General features: G+C 31.0%; 8 protein-coding genes across 8 annotated transcripts; 5 read left to right on the top strand and 3 right to left on the bottom strand.

Moving 5' to 3' along the window:
* Positions 1-88: 88 nt before the first annotated feature.
* T552_03017 (hypothetical protein) lies at positions 89-950 on the top strand (the record flags this gene model as incomplete). Its single annotated transcript, XM_018371537.1, has 9 exons — positions 89-117; positions 174-259; positions 311-351; positions 399-464; positions 509-553; positions 602-671; positions 721-786; positions 828-881; positions 925-950. The coding sequence occupies 9 exons, from the start codon at positions 89-91 to the stop codon at positions 948-950; spliced, it is 483 nt and encodes a 160-aa protein (XP_018224667.1).
* A 186-nt stretch (positions 951-1,136) lies between these two features.
* Positions 1,137-2,875, top strand: T552_03018 (hypothetical protein). The gene is made up of 10 exons (XM_018371538.1): positions 1,137-1,236; positions 1,280-1,335; positions 1,380-1,606; positions 1,656-1,723; positions 1,772-1,891; positions 1,936-2,108; positions 2,152-2,288; positions 2,335-2,433; positions 2,476-2,631; positions 2,676-2,875. Exons 1-10 carry the CDS (start codon positions 1,183-1,185, stop codon positions 2,828-2,830), a joined length of 1,245 nt encoding a protein of 414 aa, XP_018224668.1. The 5' UTR covers positions 1,137-1,182; the 3' UTR covers positions 2,831-2,875.
* Positions 2,876-3,319: 444 nt separating this feature from the next.
* Positions 3,320-4,920, bottom strand: T552_03019 (phosphomevalonate kinase). Its single transcript, XM_018371539.1, has 4 exons — positions 4,624-4,920; positions 3,749-4,574; positions 3,394-3,705; positions 3,320-3,349 (listed from the first exon to the last, which is right to left on the bottom strand). Exons 1-3 carry the CDS (start codon positions 4,872-4,874, stop codon positions 3,409-3,411), a joined length of 1,374 nt encoding a protein of 457 aa, XP_018224669.1. The 5' UTR covers positions 4,875-4,920; the 3' UTR covers positions 3,320-3,349; positions 3,394-3,408.
* A 127-nt stretch (positions 4,921-5,047) lies between these two features.
* On the top strand, positions 5,048-8,640 carry T552_03020 (hypothetical protein). The gene is made up of 2 exons (XM_018371540.1): positions 5,048-5,086; positions 5,136-8,640. Exon 2 carries the CDS (start codon positions 5,148-5,150, stop codon positions 8,592-8,594), a length of 3,447 nt encoding a protein of 1,148 aa, XP_018224670.1. The 5' UTR covers positions 5,048-5,086; positions 5,136-5,147; the 3' UTR covers positions 8,595-8,640.
* Positions 8,627-9,396, bottom strand: T552_03021 (pyridoxamine 5'-phosphate oxidase). Its single transcript, XM_018371541.1, has one exon. It carries the CDS (start codon positions 9,348-9,350, stop codon positions 8,673-8,675), a length of 678 nt encoding a protein of 225 aa, XP_018224671.1. The 5' UTR covers positions 9,351-9,396; the 3' UTR covers positions 8,627-8,672.
* A 437-nt stretch (positions 9,397-9,833) lies between these two features.
* On the top strand, positions 9,834-12,129 carry T552_03022 (hypothetical protein; the record flags this gene model as incomplete). The annotated part of the gene is made up of 6 exons (XM_018371542.1): positions 9,834-10,433; positions 10,482-10,739; positions 10,784-11,494; positions 11,547-11,646; positions 11,704-11,900; positions 11,944-12,129. 6 exons carry the CDS (start codon positions 9,834-9,836, stop codon positions 12,127-12,129), a joined length of 2,052 nt encoding a protein of 683 aa, XP_018224672.1.
* Positions 12,130-12,386: 257 nt separating this feature from the next.
* On the top strand, positions 12,387-14,945 carry T552_03023 (hypothetical protein). The gene is made up of 5 exons (XM_018371543.1): positions 12,387-12,539; positions 12,679-14,122; positions 14,209-14,248; positions 14,290-14,458; positions 14,504-14,945. Exons 1-5 carry the CDS (start codon positions 12,432-12,434, stop codon positions 14,897-14,899), a joined length of 2,157 nt encoding a protein of 718 aa, XP_018224673.1. The 5' UTR covers positions 12,387-12,431; the 3' UTR covers positions 14,900-14,945.
* Positions 14,946-15,099: 154 nt separating this feature from the next.
* T552_03024 (hypothetical protein) lies at positions 15,100-17,237 on the bottom strand. Its single transcript, XM_018371544.1, has 14 exons — positions 17,136-17,237; positions 16,907-17,073; positions 16,797-16,863; positions 16,571-16,746; positions 16,295-16,498; positions 16,195-16,251; positions 16,103-16,149; positions 15,896-16,053; positions 15,752-15,852; positions 15,688-15,707; positions 15,601-15,645; positions 15,455-15,557; positions 15,287-15,411; positions 15,100-15,238 (listed from the first exon to the last, which is right to left on the bottom strand). The coding sequence occupies exons 1-14, from the start codon at positions 17,189-17,191 to the stop codon at positions 15,146-15,148; spliced, it is 1,419 nt and encodes a 472-aa protein (XP_018224674.1). The 5' UTR covers positions 17,192-17,237; the 3' UTR covers positions 15,100-15,145.
* Between the last annotated feature and the right edge of the window lie 125 nt (positions 17,238-17,362).

Raw genomic sequence — 17,362 nt, forward strand, 5'->3', positions numbered from 1 at the left:
ACCTTATCGTAGTATACTATTTAATGGTCTACTATTAATCTAAGAAAAAAGGACTTTTTAAACATATTTGACCTGGATAAATACATAAATGAGTTATTTTTTACCTCACTTAAGAACGTATTTTTTTATATATTTTTTTAAACTTTTTAAAAGCTAATATTTGTTGATTATAGAGGATGGTTAATAAACATAAAAATAATATGTAGAAATAAGGGACTAACATGTCATTATAGGCATGTTGATCAAGCCATTTTGTCAGGTATAAAGGTTTTGATGTATTTTTGTTATGTTTTTTTAATACTTGATTTAGAAGAAGAGCGTCTTGTCGTTATTCGGTTTGGCCGGGATGGGGTATTATATATAGTGGTTATAAAAATATATTAAGGATTTCATTATAGGATGAGGAATGTATGAGACAAGATGAAGTTTTATATAAAATAGCAGAGAAAGTTGTTAATTTTGCGGTAAGAATTATTCCATAAATAATTCTTAATAAATTTGTATGGAGGTTATTTATCTTGTCGATATTGACGAAGTTCCGGATTTCAAGCAGGTATTTCTATGGTTTTGTTTTTTTTTTGGTCATTCAAACATGAAAAAGATGTATGAATTGTACGATCGCTGTACAATTATGTTTTTCTATAGAAACAAGCATATGATGATTGATCTAGGTCTGTTTTCTTTCTAAATAGCTAAGGAATTATTTATTAAACATTCTAGGAACTGGAAATAATAATAAGATCAATTGGGCTCTTGAAGATAAACAAGAACTCATTGATATATTTGGTATTTTTATTTTATCTATTTTATACTCTAATTTTAAACAGAAACCGTCTATAAGGGTGCACGTAAAGGAAGAGGTCTTGTAATAAGTCCAAAAGGTATAATTGATCTTTTTTTTATTTCATTAAATCATGAATATAGATTATTCAACAAAATATAAATACTAATAACCTATTTTCTACCAACAATATGGTTTATTATGCCTTAATGAATATAGAATATGTATAAATTATAGATATTTTTTTATTTTTTTTTCTTGTGCTTTATTAGAATCCTGTATATCTTATAGCAGCCGATGGAGGCTCTATAGTTAAGGCTGTTACTGTATGTTTATAAAGCTTATATAGAAGAATATTTATATTGAATTTGCCTCTTCTAAGTCATTTTTATCATTAAAATATGGAGAAATCTCTAGATAAACTTGAAACATGGATTCAATCTGGGCAAAAAGTGGTATGTCGGTTTTTTTGTGAAAAAAAAGGGTTAAAAATGGAAGATAACATATCGTCTTGTCAGTAGATATATGGAGATTCATGTAGAGGATGCGAAACAGTGTGTTTTTTCCTTTTTTTCCGGTTAAAATTGATATATTTAAGAGTACTTTATGATTATTATAAAAAGTGCCAAGAAAAAGGCACAGATTGCCTTGCAATTTACATGATATCGGGTTATATGAACGAGGATATTGTGAATTGTGTTTTGGATGCTTTTAAAAAGACTGATTCGTTGTCTAATAATTCACAAGATGATAGTTGTATATATTTAGAAACATCTACAGCAAAAATGAAGGTTTTTTTTCTAGTAAAAGAAGGGGATATAGAATGTTTAATTTTCTATACAATATTGTTATCTTTTTTGATGATTTGGATTAGATATAAAGAAGAAATTTGATGAAATAACGTCAATACATATATACGCACTTGAATTTGGTTTATATAAGGTAAGACATTGGAGGAAATCCTAATATTTAGGTTCCTTATTGTTACAGGATGATTTTTTTCTTTCAAATGCTTTTTTTGATTCATATAATTGCATTAAATATGATGAAAGTTTTTCTCCAGAAGAAATCTGTAAAAAATATGGAATGATTCATCATGTAAATGTCAAAGTTAGGGGATAGACATTTAGTTTTTTCATGTTAATATATACAAGGAATTTCCAGCGGGTCTTCAGACTTCAAATATGGATATTTCATCTTCTAATACTACAGGGATTTTGTCAGAGATAAATTCTTCTGAAGCCATCAATGTATCTATGGATTCTAAGGAAAAGACACAAACGTCAATGGCTCATAATTTTTTTGAACTTTCAGGTCATAAAACAAAGTATTTTTTGAGATATTAAGACATTTATATTTAGTTTTTTTAGATCTACACTTAAATCAAATAAACCTCCTCCTAAAGTTGCTAAAAAGAAGTCAATTACAATGAATTCATTTATTAATTCGAATTTTAATACAGGAACAGGGCCTAATTCTTCTTGTTCTTCAAATTCTCTTCTTTCTGGTAAGAAAAATGAATATTTTGTTTGTTATATTGATAAAGATACTAGTAAAAAGCCAATCAAAGCTTGAAAATGAAGAAGGAGAAGAGCTCATTGTTAAGAGACAACAAGAAATTGATTTATTAGTTGCAATGATGGAAAATCAAGGTTTTAATTCTTATTTTATTTTATTTTATTTATATCTTAAAGAAAAAGATGATACAAACAAGAGCAAAGAAATTGTATCAGAGTCTTATGATGTTGATCCTGTTTTAAAAAATGAGCAAGTTAATTTAGATAAGAAAAGACGAGGAAGAAGAAAAGTTTTAAAAAAAGTAACGAGTTGTGATAAAAAAGGCTATCTTGGTAGTTTCTTGACTTTCTAATGGTATTTTTAATTCATATTATAGTTACAAAAAATGAATTTGTATGGGAATCTTTTTCAGAAGACGAAACATCAATCCCTATAAAAGCAAAATCTAATACTGAATTTAAAAAGGGTTCAGAAAAAAATAAAACAAAGACAGGTGAAACAAAAATTACTTTATTTTTTTCGAAAAAATGAGATATCTTTTACTTTATTCTTTAGAAAATCTCTATAATTATTACTTTCATTGGAGCACTTAAAACATCTTAAATTATGGATTAAAAATGCATATTTTCTAAGCTAAATATTTTTAAAAATGTATTCTTTTGGTTTAAAATTAAATGCAATATTTTAAGAAATGGGTATTTTTCTTAAAGAATATTTGATTTGTTTAAAAAAATGGCTACTGTTAAATTGATGAAATATAGAATACATTATCTATATATCATACAGTATTTTCAGATATCTTTTACTGCGAAATATTTAGGGAATTGTTCTATATACCATTTTCATATTATTTTATGATAAATTTGCCTAATATTATTGTTGTTGAATAGAAAAAAAACAATAATACATGTTTTAAAAGGATTATCTTCATTATGGATAGATTTAATCTTATTAGAAATACATATAATTTTCTAAGATCATGTATAAATCATAAAATCTAATCTTTAAAAAAAATTCGACTGGAAAAATAAAACAAAAGTGACAATAAAACTAGTCAATTGATGATTTAAAAATATAAATATATAGTTGTATACCATATAAATAAATATCTAGTCCAAAAAGAAATCAAACTCATGAATATTTTCTACTTTTAAACCACTATGTTCTTCTTTTGATAAGAGAATAGACAAGTCTGTATCATCAAGTTTTATAGAGGAGATATCTTTTTTTGCATTGCTTTGTTGAATAACTATACAAAAAATGGCATCATAACCACCTGCACCTGGTATTCCAACACCTAAAACACCTGGAATCTTACTACATTTATCAAGAAGAAGCGTTTGCGACGAGGGTTCTATAGGAACGTTTGATTTAATACCTATTATTTTCAATTGTTCTCTAATCGACTATATTTATGATTAATATTATAGATAAAAATATAATAAAAACCTTTAATTGAAAATATAAATTATACAATATATCATAAATAAATTGTTTCGTTTTATCCTCAAATTTCATTTTATCTTCATCCCATGAAACTTGTCCTGAAATTTTTAATACTTCATAATAATCTGAAGTAAATTGGCGACTTGCGTTAGTCATTTCATTCAAAGTTTTATAAAACAAATTATTCATTTTTTTTAACTCCTCCCATATACTATTAGCTTCTATATCTTTGTTTTTCCATTCCATTACATTACGTGCCATATTAGATGTTGTTGTTCCCTCATTTCTATCAACTAAAATAACTCCAAGTCCCGGAGGAAAATCTAACTCCTCAATTGAAATATCCCATAGACTTTCTACCACTTTTGTAAGTTGTTTTTTGAATTGTGACGATGTATGTTCTCCAACACTGTCAATAATAGCCGGATCAAATCGTCGATATAGACAACTCCCAAAACATGCCGCTGCAATATCAAATCCACTCCCTATCTTCTCCTGAACCGAACAATGTGCTATCTGTGAAAGATTATGTATTATCCATTTATTTTGCGTCTGTTCAATATCGATTTTTCCTTCTGATAAATGAACTACTAACGCTGCAATCATACTTGTCATAAGTGCCGATGATGATCCTATCCCCGTCTTATGAACTTTCTCTATAGGAAAATCAAATTTCTTATATCTACAAAGCCCTGATCTTGGCTCAATTTGTGAATAATAGTCATTGTCTGCTAATATAGTAATATATAGATCTTGCATATTATATGGGTTACAATAAAATAACGAGTATATCAATGCATAGTAAATATGCGAATTACGGCTTCCATTACTAGTCAATTCATAAGAATATCTCCTTTTTTTATACATTTTTTTTCTACTTTTCTTGAACCTCTAAAATCTCTCCATTTTCTCCAAAAATAACCCGAAAAAAATAATCCAACTGCTTAAACTGCTTACAACATACTCTAATCTCCGCGTATTCTCCTTTTCTCTCCCGATCTTCTACAATACATACCATTCTTGCTGATAGTGTAAGAACAAACCCTTCATTTTCTTGTTCAAGAATCAAATATCCTCCCGCAAGAAGGACCTTTCCTGGTGCCGAAACTACTGTTTTATTGCTCTTCATTTGATGTATTTTGAGGGCAAATCAGAGGCTTTAAAGCCTACTTTTTGTGTTTTTATTTTTATCAGAAAAATTGAGAGGTTGAAATCTTGTACGGGGAGGTTGCCATGACAACGCCTAACGTCATAAAAAGTTTGCAGTAAAAAGAGGTATTTTTGAGGAGAGAAATGAGGAGATAAAAGGGAGGAAAAAGGTATAAATTTGTTAAATACGAGGTAAGAATAGTGTGTTAAATGTAAATATATATATATATCGTTTTTTCAGGGGAAAAATCCGATGAATTTTGGAGGAGTACGAGGAATTAAAAGTAGATGGTTAAAAGTGTTTAAGGAAGGGTTAAATGGGGGTGAAAAAGGAACTAGAACGATATTTTTTGGTAGTTTTATAGATATATATTTTTTTTTTCCGGATAAAAGGTGTAAATTTCATGTTTTGACGAGAACTAGAAAGATTAAGTCAAATGGAGTAGAATTGAGGGGATTATCTGTGCTATGTGGAGGACCAGAAACGCTATCAATTACACCGTTTGTAGGAGAAGAATCGAGGATTTCTATATTGAAATCAAAGTCGGATATTACATTGGAATATGAAGAAAAGATGTCTAAGTTATTAGAAGAAAATCGATATTTTAATGTAATTGAGGTATATAATGAGATGAAAAGCCTTGGAATTACTCTTAGTGTTAAATTGTATGATATTATAATTCAATCGATGGTTAAAATTCGTCAACCAGGAGTTGCAACGATGATTCATACGCTTTTAGATACATATAAAAGTATGCTTGAGCAACAATTGACACCAAATGTTTCTATATATTCTACGCTTATTCTTGCGCTTTGTGTTCGTGAAGAAGAGGTGTATTCTCAATTACAAACATTGAATAATAAGATTTCACGTGGTCTTCCAAATAGTTTACAGTTACAAGAGCGATTGAACTCATTAAAAAAGGAAAACAATTTAAGTATGGCATGTGAAATATTTAAGGCAAGCGTAAGTGTTAGATTTCAGCCTTATTCATCCGATGTATTTTCAGAATTGATGCGTATTTGTGCTTTAGTGGGTAAAACGGATGAACTTCTTATGATATATCGAAAAATTGTTAATCATAATGTTATTCCGTCTCCTCATGTGTTTATATCACTGATTAGAGGGTTTTCTATGCATAAGGATGTTAAATCAATGGTAGAATGTTTTAATGAATATAAAAAATTTGCATCTAAGATGGAACCTCATGATAAATATGATGTCTATTGTGCATTGATTGATGGTTATTTCAGATCATCTCGTTCTTATGCAGCAATATCATTTTTTGAAAAAATGGCAGCTCAAAAGAATGCCTATATTCCATATAAAGTTTTTAAAATAATTATATTTGGACTTTCTTTAAATGGGGATTATTTGACAGCTAAATCTTGGATTGATCGTATGATAAAAGATGAAAACCTTCCTGATCCTACACCATCATGTACAATACCTGTTATTAGTGGTGCTATTAAAGCAAATGATTTGGAGGTTGCAATTTCACTTTTTGATTATGCATCTTCTATTGGATCTATAAAACCATTTGGAAGGGTTGTTTTTGACTTTATACATTTATGTTTAAAACATGGGAAAAATGATTATGTAAATAATGTTCTTAATCGTGTATCAGTTGAAGGCATTAGACCAGATGAAATGTCAACTCAAGCAATTGCTCTTGAAATGATTAAAAATGACGATATAGAATCATGTCTTCAATTATATAAATTATGTTTGAAACTTAATGTTCAACATTTTGGATCAACAAGGTATATTCGCAGAGGATTTACATTAGCAGGTATTTCCATAATGGAAGAATTAAAAAGAAAGAATATTCTTAATTTCAAATTATGCTTAGAGATTATTGCAGATGTATGTGATACAGCATTTTATATACCATATCCTATGCTTCTATATGTTTTAAAATATTATTTTATGGAAAAGAAAATGTCAGTAGAAACATGGAGAGCTAATTTTAAATCATGGGATCCATTTGTATTAAGTTTAAGCCTTAGGGTTTTATGTTTTTCTATTAAACAAGAACGTGGTTCTTATGCTCATAGAGTATTTCCTGAATTGGTCAGTGACATTATATCTGAAGATCTTACTGTTATACCGGGTTCTGCAATGGCTGTTTCTGATACTCTTAGGATTTTGGGAGAAAAGGTTTTATCAGCTGAATGGGAAAAATATATTCAAAAATATAAATCACATGATACTTGTACTGTAGATAAAAGAGTTCTTCAAGTTTCTAATTGTCAGAGATTAAGACCTCTTTCTATTGATCTTATGCGTGATTGGAATCAAGTTAGAAATCATCCTCATATAGACTTTTCTACTTCTCAGAAAGTTTTAAATGATTCTATTTGTCATAATAAGACTAATGATTATTCTGCTTTGGTTCATGAAATATATGTAACATATAATAGAGGGAAGGATATTACTCCAGAAGCTTATTGTAGGCTAATGGAGCGTCTTGGGAAGGAAAAAAGATTGGATTTAGTTAATGATCTATATAAATTTGCAAGGAAATCTATTTCTAAAAATTTTACTGGAGATACAGGACTGTGTTATCATGGATATTGTCTGAATAGTATGATTATTTCTCAAATATATTCTAATCAAATGGATGAAGCCAAAAAATATCAAAGAGAACTATTAGAACTTGGGTTTTCTCCAAATGCATCTGTTTTCGCTACATATATTATAAATTTGAAAAATCCTGATCCTCGTCAAGATGCTGATGATGCTATGAATATCTATTATGAAGCAAAATCGTATAACGTTGAACTTACAGCATATTTTTATAATGCTCTTTTATCAAAACTTTCTAAAGCAGATAAATTGCATGAATCTCTTGAATTATTCTCTGAAATGAAAAAGAATAATACTATTCCTAATAGTATTACATATGGAACTCTCATAAATACTTGTTGTAGAGTTGGAAATGAAGAATTGGCAAATGATCTATTTATAGAAATGGAAAATGTTCCTCGTTATTACGCTAGAGTAGCACCATATAACATAATGATGCAATTCTATCTGCATAATAAGAAAAATAGACAAATGGTACTTAAATATTATGATAGGCTTTGTAATCAGGTTTTGGCTCCTTCATCTCATACATACAAACTTCTTATTGATTGCTGGACTATTCTTGATCCACCAGATATTAATAAAGCGCTTGAAATAATAGCTGATATGACGAAAAATAGTGTTCCTATTACTACTCTGCATCATGGTGCAATTATATATGCAAAAGGTTGTATTCTTAAGGATTTAAAAAGTGCTAGACGATATTTCGATTCTATTACTAGACGCTATTTTAAGCCAGTAATACCTGATCATATTTTATATGAAGCCTTAATAGATGCATATGTTACTAATTGCTCAATGAAAAATATTCCTAAATTATTATTTCAGATGAAAAATAATAATATAATATTAAATTCCAATATAGCTAATATACTTATTCGCGGTTGGATGCAAGAAGGTCAAATAGAAAAAGCAAGAGAAGTTTTTGATTCTCTTAATCTAGAAACAGATAGCTTCGCAAAGAAAGAACCAAAAAATTATATAGCAATGATTCAGGCTTATTTATCAGTTAAAGATATAGCATCTGCTAAAGCTATTTTTGAAGAAATGAAAACCTATTCTTCTTCTCAAATTGATATTTCTCATGCTGAAGCTCTTTTTAAAAAATAAACATCTTAGGACTTTTTTTTGATTATATATAACTTTTAGTTTTAATTCTACAGGAATATTCTCTTTTTTTGTGCGATTTTATGGCGCCAATCTATGTATATCCCATCCACTTTCTTGCTTTATATATACAAATCGATCATGAAGTCTATTTTCACGGCCTTGCCAGAACTCTATGGATTCCGGAACAACTCTAAGTCCTCCCCAGAATGGTGGAATCGGTATTCGTGTATTTTCATGATTCAATTCTTTCAAAAATTTTCTTTTTATTTCTTCAAATCTTTCTTCTAATTCTCTTCGATCTTTCAAATATACACTTTGTGGTGATGCCCATGCTCCTAATCTAGAATGTAATGGTCTACTATCATAATATTTTTGCGATTCTTCTGATGAAAGGTATTCTATTTTTCCTTCAATTCGAACTTGTTTTTCTAAAGCTCTCCAGTAAAATGTCAGTGCTGCCCATCTATTTGATCTGAGATCTTGTGATTTACGAGACGTTTCAAGATTACTATAAATAACAAATCCTTGATTATCCACTTCTTTCAACAAAACCATTCTTGCCGAAACTCGTCCTGATGGAAGACTAGCTGTTGAAAGCGTCATGGCATTTGCTTCATCTGTATTCATGGCTTCTTTAAACCATTTTTCAAAGGTTTTAAAAGGATCTTTTTCTAGGTTTTCTAACAAAAGGCTTCCTGCACTATATGAACTTCGATCTTTAATAGAAATAAGCTTTTCTACCACTTTTCGTGGCATCTTTATGTATTTTAAAATCTACTCAAATATATTAATTTTAGTTTATCTCGATCTGAGGTCGGATATTGTATGGGGAAATATCGAGGAATATAGTAAGGGACAGCTTTTTATGAGGTTTAGGACACATTTTGGAGCCGATAAGCCAACGTCAAAAAAAAAATATTTTTTAGAGTTGGGAATTTACGCATGAAAAGTGGCGAATAAGAGGAAGATAAATATCTTATTTGTATATTTCGGAAGGGTTTTATAGGAGATCTCGAAAGAAGCGTTGAAAACGGCCTATTTTTGGGGATTTTATTGAATGATAAAGATATAGAAAAGTGATAATCTATAATTATTATTTTTCGGGGATATTCAGCTATAAACAGTGAGAATATAGTATTTCTATACGTATTGGTGGCAATTGTGTTGTATTTATTGTGAAAAAAGGGTTTTTTTTCGATATTTTATAAGGTATTTGTGGAGCGAGATCTTTGTATGAATATGGTGGGAAAAGAACAAATACAGGAATTACAATCATCATCATCATTATCTCTTTCTCCTTGTAATAGCAAAGATGGTAAATTTTCTTCTGCTTCGATTAGATCGAAATATAGTAATATATCAGAACAAATTGCGCTTGATCTACCAGCTTTTGAGCTGGTACCTCATCGTCCGGCACCTAAACCTCCATCAGTTCTTAGGAAAATGGAAAATTTTAGTAGCCGTACTCTTGAATCGATTCATTCTCGATCAGCACCTGATGTATGGAAATCGACGCAGGGGCCATTTACTCCACCTACTCAACAATTGAATACGTGGACACGATCTCCTCCATATTCTCATGGGTTCACACGTACATGCACAATAACGTCGGAAACGATGGCGAGTTCTACTCCGACGAAGAGTTATGGTAACTCGAACCATATTTTAAGTCCACCTACAACAGGTGGAAGTGGAAAATCTTCTAAAAGTGTTTTTGGTCACTTTATGAGTAATATAACAGAGATTTTAGGATCACAAAAGAAGACCGAAATTTCCTCTCCTTACGATCTGGTTCATCTTACACATGTCGATTTTAATGCAAAGACTGGCAAATATAATGTATGTTAAGTTTTATATATCTACAGTTTTTCATTTTATCTGGGATAGGGTTTACCAAAAGAATGGCAAAAGCTTCTTTCTGAATGTGGTATTTCGGAAAAAGAACAAGAAGAGAATTTTCATGCGATTATGGATATTGTCTCTTTTTACGCAGATGGAATGGCCTCACCTGTTCTTAGTGTTGCAGATGATGATGATGATTTAGTAGACAGCATTAATGGCTTAGATCCGTTTAAGACAGAATCTCCAAAAAAACCTTCTTTATCATCATCAATGACGGTTTTTCCCAAAAAGCGTGGGGTTCTTGTAAGGTTTTGTTTTATTAGTTCATCTGCTTATTATGAAAATAGCGAGATGTTCCTTCATTACCTGCAGATGCGAAACAACGAATATTAGAAGCAAAAAAGAAAGTTGATATTCCCCTGCATCCATCTTCTTCAAAGCTTTTCCTTTCGTCTAAAAAAGTTTGGGGCGCACCTATAACAACCTTGAAAAAACCAAAACCAAATCCAAACCTTAATACTAAAAAACGTGAGGTTTTTCCGAAAAATACCTCTCATCCTTTAAAACCATATATTTCTTCTCCAACATATGACTCTGGTTCTCTTTTAAATAATAATTCAGATAAATCAATTCAAGATCTACAGAACGATGTATCAAAACAATCTGAGTTAAGGAAATCCTCAAATTCAGGCTCTCAGACTTTATTAAGATTGAGGCTTATATGTAATATTGAAGATCCCACCAGATTGTATCGGAATTTAGTGAAAATTGGTCAAGGTGCATCTGGTGGTGTTTATACCGCTTATCAAGTCGGGACAAACATGATGGTTGCTATTAAACAAATAAATCTTGGAAATCAATTAAAAAGGGATTTGATAGTCAATGAAATCCTTGTTATGAAACAAAATAAACATGAAAATATAGTTAATTATATTGATAGTTTTTTATTTAAAGAAGATTTATGGGTTATTATGGAATATATGGAAGGTGGCAGTTTAACTGATGTTTTGATGTCTAATATTATGACTGAAAGTCAGATCGCAACAGTCGTTAAAGAAGTATTAAAATACATTTTTCTTTCTTTTTTTTTTTTCTAATAAAATTCTTTAGGTACTTAAGGGTTTAATATATTTACATTCTAAGGGCATTATTCATAGAGATATTAAGTCTGATAATGTTTTATTATCTTTAGATGGTCTTATTAAATTAAGTATATTCTTTTCTTCTTCTTCTTCTTTCATTTAGCTAATATAACCTTTTAATATAGCTGATTTTGGGTTTTGCGCTAGAGTTAATGAGGCTATGAATAAACGTACTACAATGGTTGGTACACCTTATTGGATGGCTCCTGAAGTTATCACCAGAAAAGAATATGGTCCTAATGTTGATGTCTGGAGTCTTGGTATCATGTGTATCGAAATGATCGAAGGCGAACCACCTTATCTCGATGAAAATCCTTTACGTGTATCTTTTTTTTTCTTTTTTTTTCCTTTTTTCATTCATTTAGGCTCTTTATTTAATCGCTACAAATGGAACTCCTAAAATTACTCAACTTCAAAATCTTAGTCAACCATTTAGGGATTTTCTTCATTTAACCCTTCAGGTTAACCCCGAACATCGTCCTCCTTCTTCAACTTTACTTTCTCATCTCTTTTTTAACAAAGTCTTGCCACTCAATTGTTTAATACCGTAACCCCCCCCCCTTCTTTATCCTTCATATATACTAATCTATTTCTTTATAGACTCATTCGTGTTGCAAGAAAACATAGTAAAAGCTCTTGATGGTCTTATCTTATCTTATCTTTTTTATCGGTCACGTGACATCATGCTGATCTTTTTCTTCTAATTCTTCTATTATACAGATATTTCTTTATTGGATTCTTTCTTTGATTTAGGCGTCTCTTCTTGATCTTTCTATTACATTATTTCTCACACTTGTGATTTCTCTATAATATCTCTTCCGTTCGATCTTACGGTTTTCAACCTCTCAAAAAAATGGATACTTTTGAATCGATTCTTCAGGGTCTTTGGAAGGCTCGACCGCCGGGTGTTTCAGGTTCTAAGATCCATCTTTTAACGCAGATTGCGGTGCAGCATGTTAAGGTGAGTATTTTGGTTTTTTTCCCATCAAATTTGACGCATTTTTGGCTATTTTCTGTTAAAATATTAAGGCGGCCTTAATATAGAGAAATTTGCCTTAAAAGACGTTATATATTCTTGAATATATTTAATTATATGATAGGATGGCGGGAGAATGGCTATGCTTTTGTATAAACATTTTAAAAAGACGCCAGGAAGCCATAAATTGGGTGTTTTATATGTATTAGATTCAGTTGCTCGTGCGTACCAAGATTTAGCGGAAGAAGATGAAACAGTAGAGGACGGGACGTTTTCTGGAGGGTTGCAGCAGCTAACGGTGTTACTGGAGAGTTTAATGAATGATATGATGTTTTATGCACCGGCAGAACATAAGAAGAAAGTTCGAAAATTAGTAGATATTTGGGAGAGAGCAGCGACGTTTCCATCAGAATTGCTTGTAAAATTAAGATCGGTTCATTTTTCAGATGAAGAAGATTTGGAAAAATCGGTAAATCAGGAGAATGATAAAAAGAAAGTAAAACATGTAGATAGATTTGGAGTTTCTGAAGAGAAATTACCTGAAAAATCAAAAGATTCTGAATATTCTGATTCAGTGAATCAATTAACATCGTCAGCGTCTTCGTCGTCTTTGATTCTGGAGGCAATTCTTCAAATGGCACAAAAAATACAGGGAACACAGACGATGCAGAATGCGGATACTACATGGAATTCATTGCAACCAGGAGTGAATGTTGGAGGAGTACCAATGACGGGTTTTGAGAATTCCGTGTCTTTTGGAACATCTTCTAGTACATTATCTAGTGGTTCTGGTGGTTTGGCTGCAACTTCTACTATGCCTAATGATTTTAACGCATCAACCTCTTTTCTTTCTTCTACTTCTAATGCATCCGGTACCCCTATTGCATCTACTACCGCATCCTCATTATCATTATCGGATCCTCGTAATATCTATCCTTCAGGTTTACCTTTTTCAGTACCTACACATGGCAATATACCATCTTTACAACCATCATCAGATGTTGTTCAGGCTCAACAAAGAGCATTACTTCAACTGCTTGAGCAACAGGGTGTTTCTGCGACTCAAATCCAATCAATTATTCAATATGTACAATCGTTACCCTCGAATGATGCTTCTGCGGGAGCTCTACCTCCTAATAATGTTCAACCAACACTTCAAACCGTTGAGCATTCCCAGCAATTATCAAAAGATATGCAAACAGCAACGCAACATTCATCAATACTTGGTTCCCATACTACTATTCCACTTTATCAATATCTAACGGGTGGGAGAAACGTTTCATCAGGAATATCTAATACAACATTACCTCGGTCTTCGGGTGATTCTCAAACTTCAATCCGTTCAAGGTCGCCTTTGAAACGAAAAAGTTCTATGGAACAACTTTCAACCTTAAATCGATCAAGAGATTCTGCAAAGTTAAAGTCTTCTCGAAAGCGTAGTGAACGTAGTCTAAGTCCTTCTGAAAAGTGTCATTCGCAACCAAGTGCAATACCTTCTGAGTCTTTATCTTCTCCACCCTCGAAATTGTATATTCGTGACCCATCAGTTCCTGAAGATACAATTAAAGGTATGAAGTCATATTTAATAACCATGGCAAATTGATGGAATCATTTTTTGCTATGTGTTTTTTTTCTTTAACTAATCTTTTTTTAGTTTTGAGTAGAACATTATTTGTTGGAGGTATTACACAAAGGTTAGTATAGTTTATTTCATGTCGAATCTCATCATTAGTAGTATTACTCAAGAAGAATTGTTGCGTATGTTTTCTTGTTATGGGGATGTTCAAAGTTGTATTGTTAATTACGCTGCTCGACATGCATTCATTAAGATGTATAAACGTAAAGATGCAGAGGCTGCTTGTGCAAACCTGGAAACTATTATTCACGGTGACGTAATTATTAGAGTAGGTTCTATGATTTTGATAGGAATATATTGATATATAATATAGACAAAATGGGGTGTTGGTTTTGGGCCAAGGGATTGTAGTAATTATACAATAGGCATAAGTTTAATTCCATTACGGCGTTTAACCGAGGCGGATCGGCGTTGGTGTGTCTCTGCTGGCTGGGGAGGAACAGGGGGACGACCGTTGGAAGGTGGTTTTGTTATGGAAGAGCCAGATATTGAAATTGGTGCAGGCGTCAGTTCGAAATTAATAAGTCGGCGGCTTCCTTTAGGTAGATCAGAGCAAAAGAATGACGGGAACCGTCCGTCGAATCCTTCAATACCTTCTCAAGTAGCACAATCACAATCACAATCACAATCACAATCGCAACCGCCATCAACACTGGTTTCTCCGTGGATAGGTGCTATTCGGGAAAATGCTGCATCCAAGATTCCATAATAAGATTTTAGGTGTTTTAAATTTGTAAATTCTTTGGATCATATGGGGTTTGAAAATGGATGATCGCTTTATTCACTTAGGTTCTGAAATTGCTGGATATATTTAAATGTTGTATATAACGATGTGTTTGAAGGTTTAACCAAAAAGTGTTATTCTTTGATTTCTTTTATACATGTAAAAATTTAAAAAAAGTTTTCTATAAAAAGCTAGAAAATGAATTAAATGTAGCTTCTAGGATATCGTGTTTTAATCGACCATGATTTGTTTTTGTATACTTGCATAATTCTCAAAATAGCTTTTAAAAAAAAGAATAGCATTGTTAATATCAGCAGTTCCTGCCTATGAAAATAATTAATATAAAAAGATGATATGAGAAAGGTAATTAACCATTTCACGGATGGAATGCATAGATAATTGTGGGTTTCCTACATCGATTGTTCTTATTCCAAGAGATGCACTTAATCCAGGACCAATAGTACTCCCAGAAGGAATAGAATTAGAAGTTACAAACACTATGTATAATTATAAGGTATTAATATGAAAAATGAAATATACGTTGAAGATTAGCTTGGACCTTTTTTGCAACTTCACGTAAAATTAATATTCCTGGTGCATCTGTTGCATATCGCTGATTAGCATTGATTTTTAATACAAGTCCCTTAAAAATTTATTAAATATACATTAAACTATAGTAATTGTACCTTATTTATTTTGGGTTTATGCATAGACTCATGTTTTGATGCATACTATTTAATCTTAAGAAACAAATTAAAATTGTATATACCTACATTTGGGTGTACTGCATGAGCTATTATGTTTAGTAAAGAATTAAAAAATATAAATAAAATATACACATATCTGCAGAGACGAGCAGGCTTCTGGCTATTGATTGCTCAAAACTTGATAAATCTCCATATTTTTTTGCGATTGGTGTATTAAATAATCTTCTTAATCTATGATCCATTAAAAAGTTACAAATAACTTCTCTATTTATACATTAATGGAAGAAATGTTGATTGAGCACCATGAGCACTTATAGAGCCAATTTCTTCATGATCAAAGAAGGAGATTATTTTGATAGAGGTATCGGCATTTACTAATGTTTTGCATTGAAAACTCTCAAGGAACCCATGAAGAATGCAAAAACACATATCCTTGAAAAATATTTAGCATATTGATTGTTTAATATGTCATTATGTTTACCTGATCATCAAGTTTTCCAGAAAAAATGTATTCTTTATTAACACCGCCTGTAAAACTTAATTAAAGTCACATAAAAATACATCTTTCTATACCAAAACAAGGAGGCTGTGTATCCCTTAAAATTATTTCAAAGTCTCTAATTTGATTAACTAAAAATATTTAATATTGATTTAAGAAATATATTTTTTCTACTATTTATAGATAATTTTTGAGCAATTAAAGCAAGAAGATCTTTGTGATGTCTTGATAATTCATTAATAAGAATCTCCTCACTTTTTGAATCTTCATTAGACGATTTTTCTCCTAAGATAGGTAATAACTGAGCTTCCTTATCAAATTCTAGTTTTTGATTCATTTCTCGATCAAGATGAATTGCAAGAGATGGAATACGTAAAACTAGCTCATTTAGAATTGAATTTACAACTTATTAACGGATTTCTATTTTTTTTTTCAAAAAAAACAACTTACCTGGATCATCAATATCAACAAGATATTGTTTAAGAAGACCATTAGCTTCTGCTACCATCACACGACCCGCCATACCAAGATCTCGATCAAACCATGTATGCCATATACCTCCTCCATATGTTTCAACACCTACTTGAAGATATTTTTCAGATATTCTCTTTGAAATAGGTTTGATCCTAAAAATTATACTTTTAAAGCTGAAAAAAAATACATGAATCCATCCTACCTTAATGTAGGAGAATCTGTATGTGCTCCTGCAAGCGCAATTGGCCCTCCAGGCCTCCATTCTTTGCCTAAAACATTTATTCTTTTTTTTGTTTATCAAAAATCATATACCAATGCTAAAGGCGATAAGAGAACTAGTATTTCGAGTTATAAAATACATCTTTCCAGGTTCTACTTGTTCTTCAAAGGGATCTCTCTCTTTTAGTTCCTCAAAACCTGCACTGATCAATGTATTTTTAATATTATTTACAACATGATAAGGTGTAGGAGATGAATGTCTATTAATAAATAAAAAAGTTAGCTGATCTGATGAACTAATAAGATCCTGCTTAAGACTTACAAGAACCTAAGAAAATCATATGCATAGGAGCAATTAGTTAGCACATCAGGCGACATATTGCTGTAAAGATTTTTGTATATCTTATAAGTTGTCGGAAACAGATAAAATATATATTAAGGTGTCAGAAAGAAACTAAATATTGATTTGCTAGTTATAAAGAGCCACTCTATTGTTTATTTGAATTATGTGAAAAAATATGTATATTATTGAAAGGTTTTTTGTATGAA

Source organism: Pneumocystis carinii, assembly GCF_001477545.1.
Source record: "Pneumocystis carinii B80 chromosome Unknown supercont1.14, whole genome shotgun sequence".
In the NCBI taxonomy this organism is placed as follows: Eukaryota; Fungi; Ascomycota; class Pneumocystomycetes; order Pneumocystales; family Pneumocystaceae; genus Pneumocystis; species Pneumocystis carinii.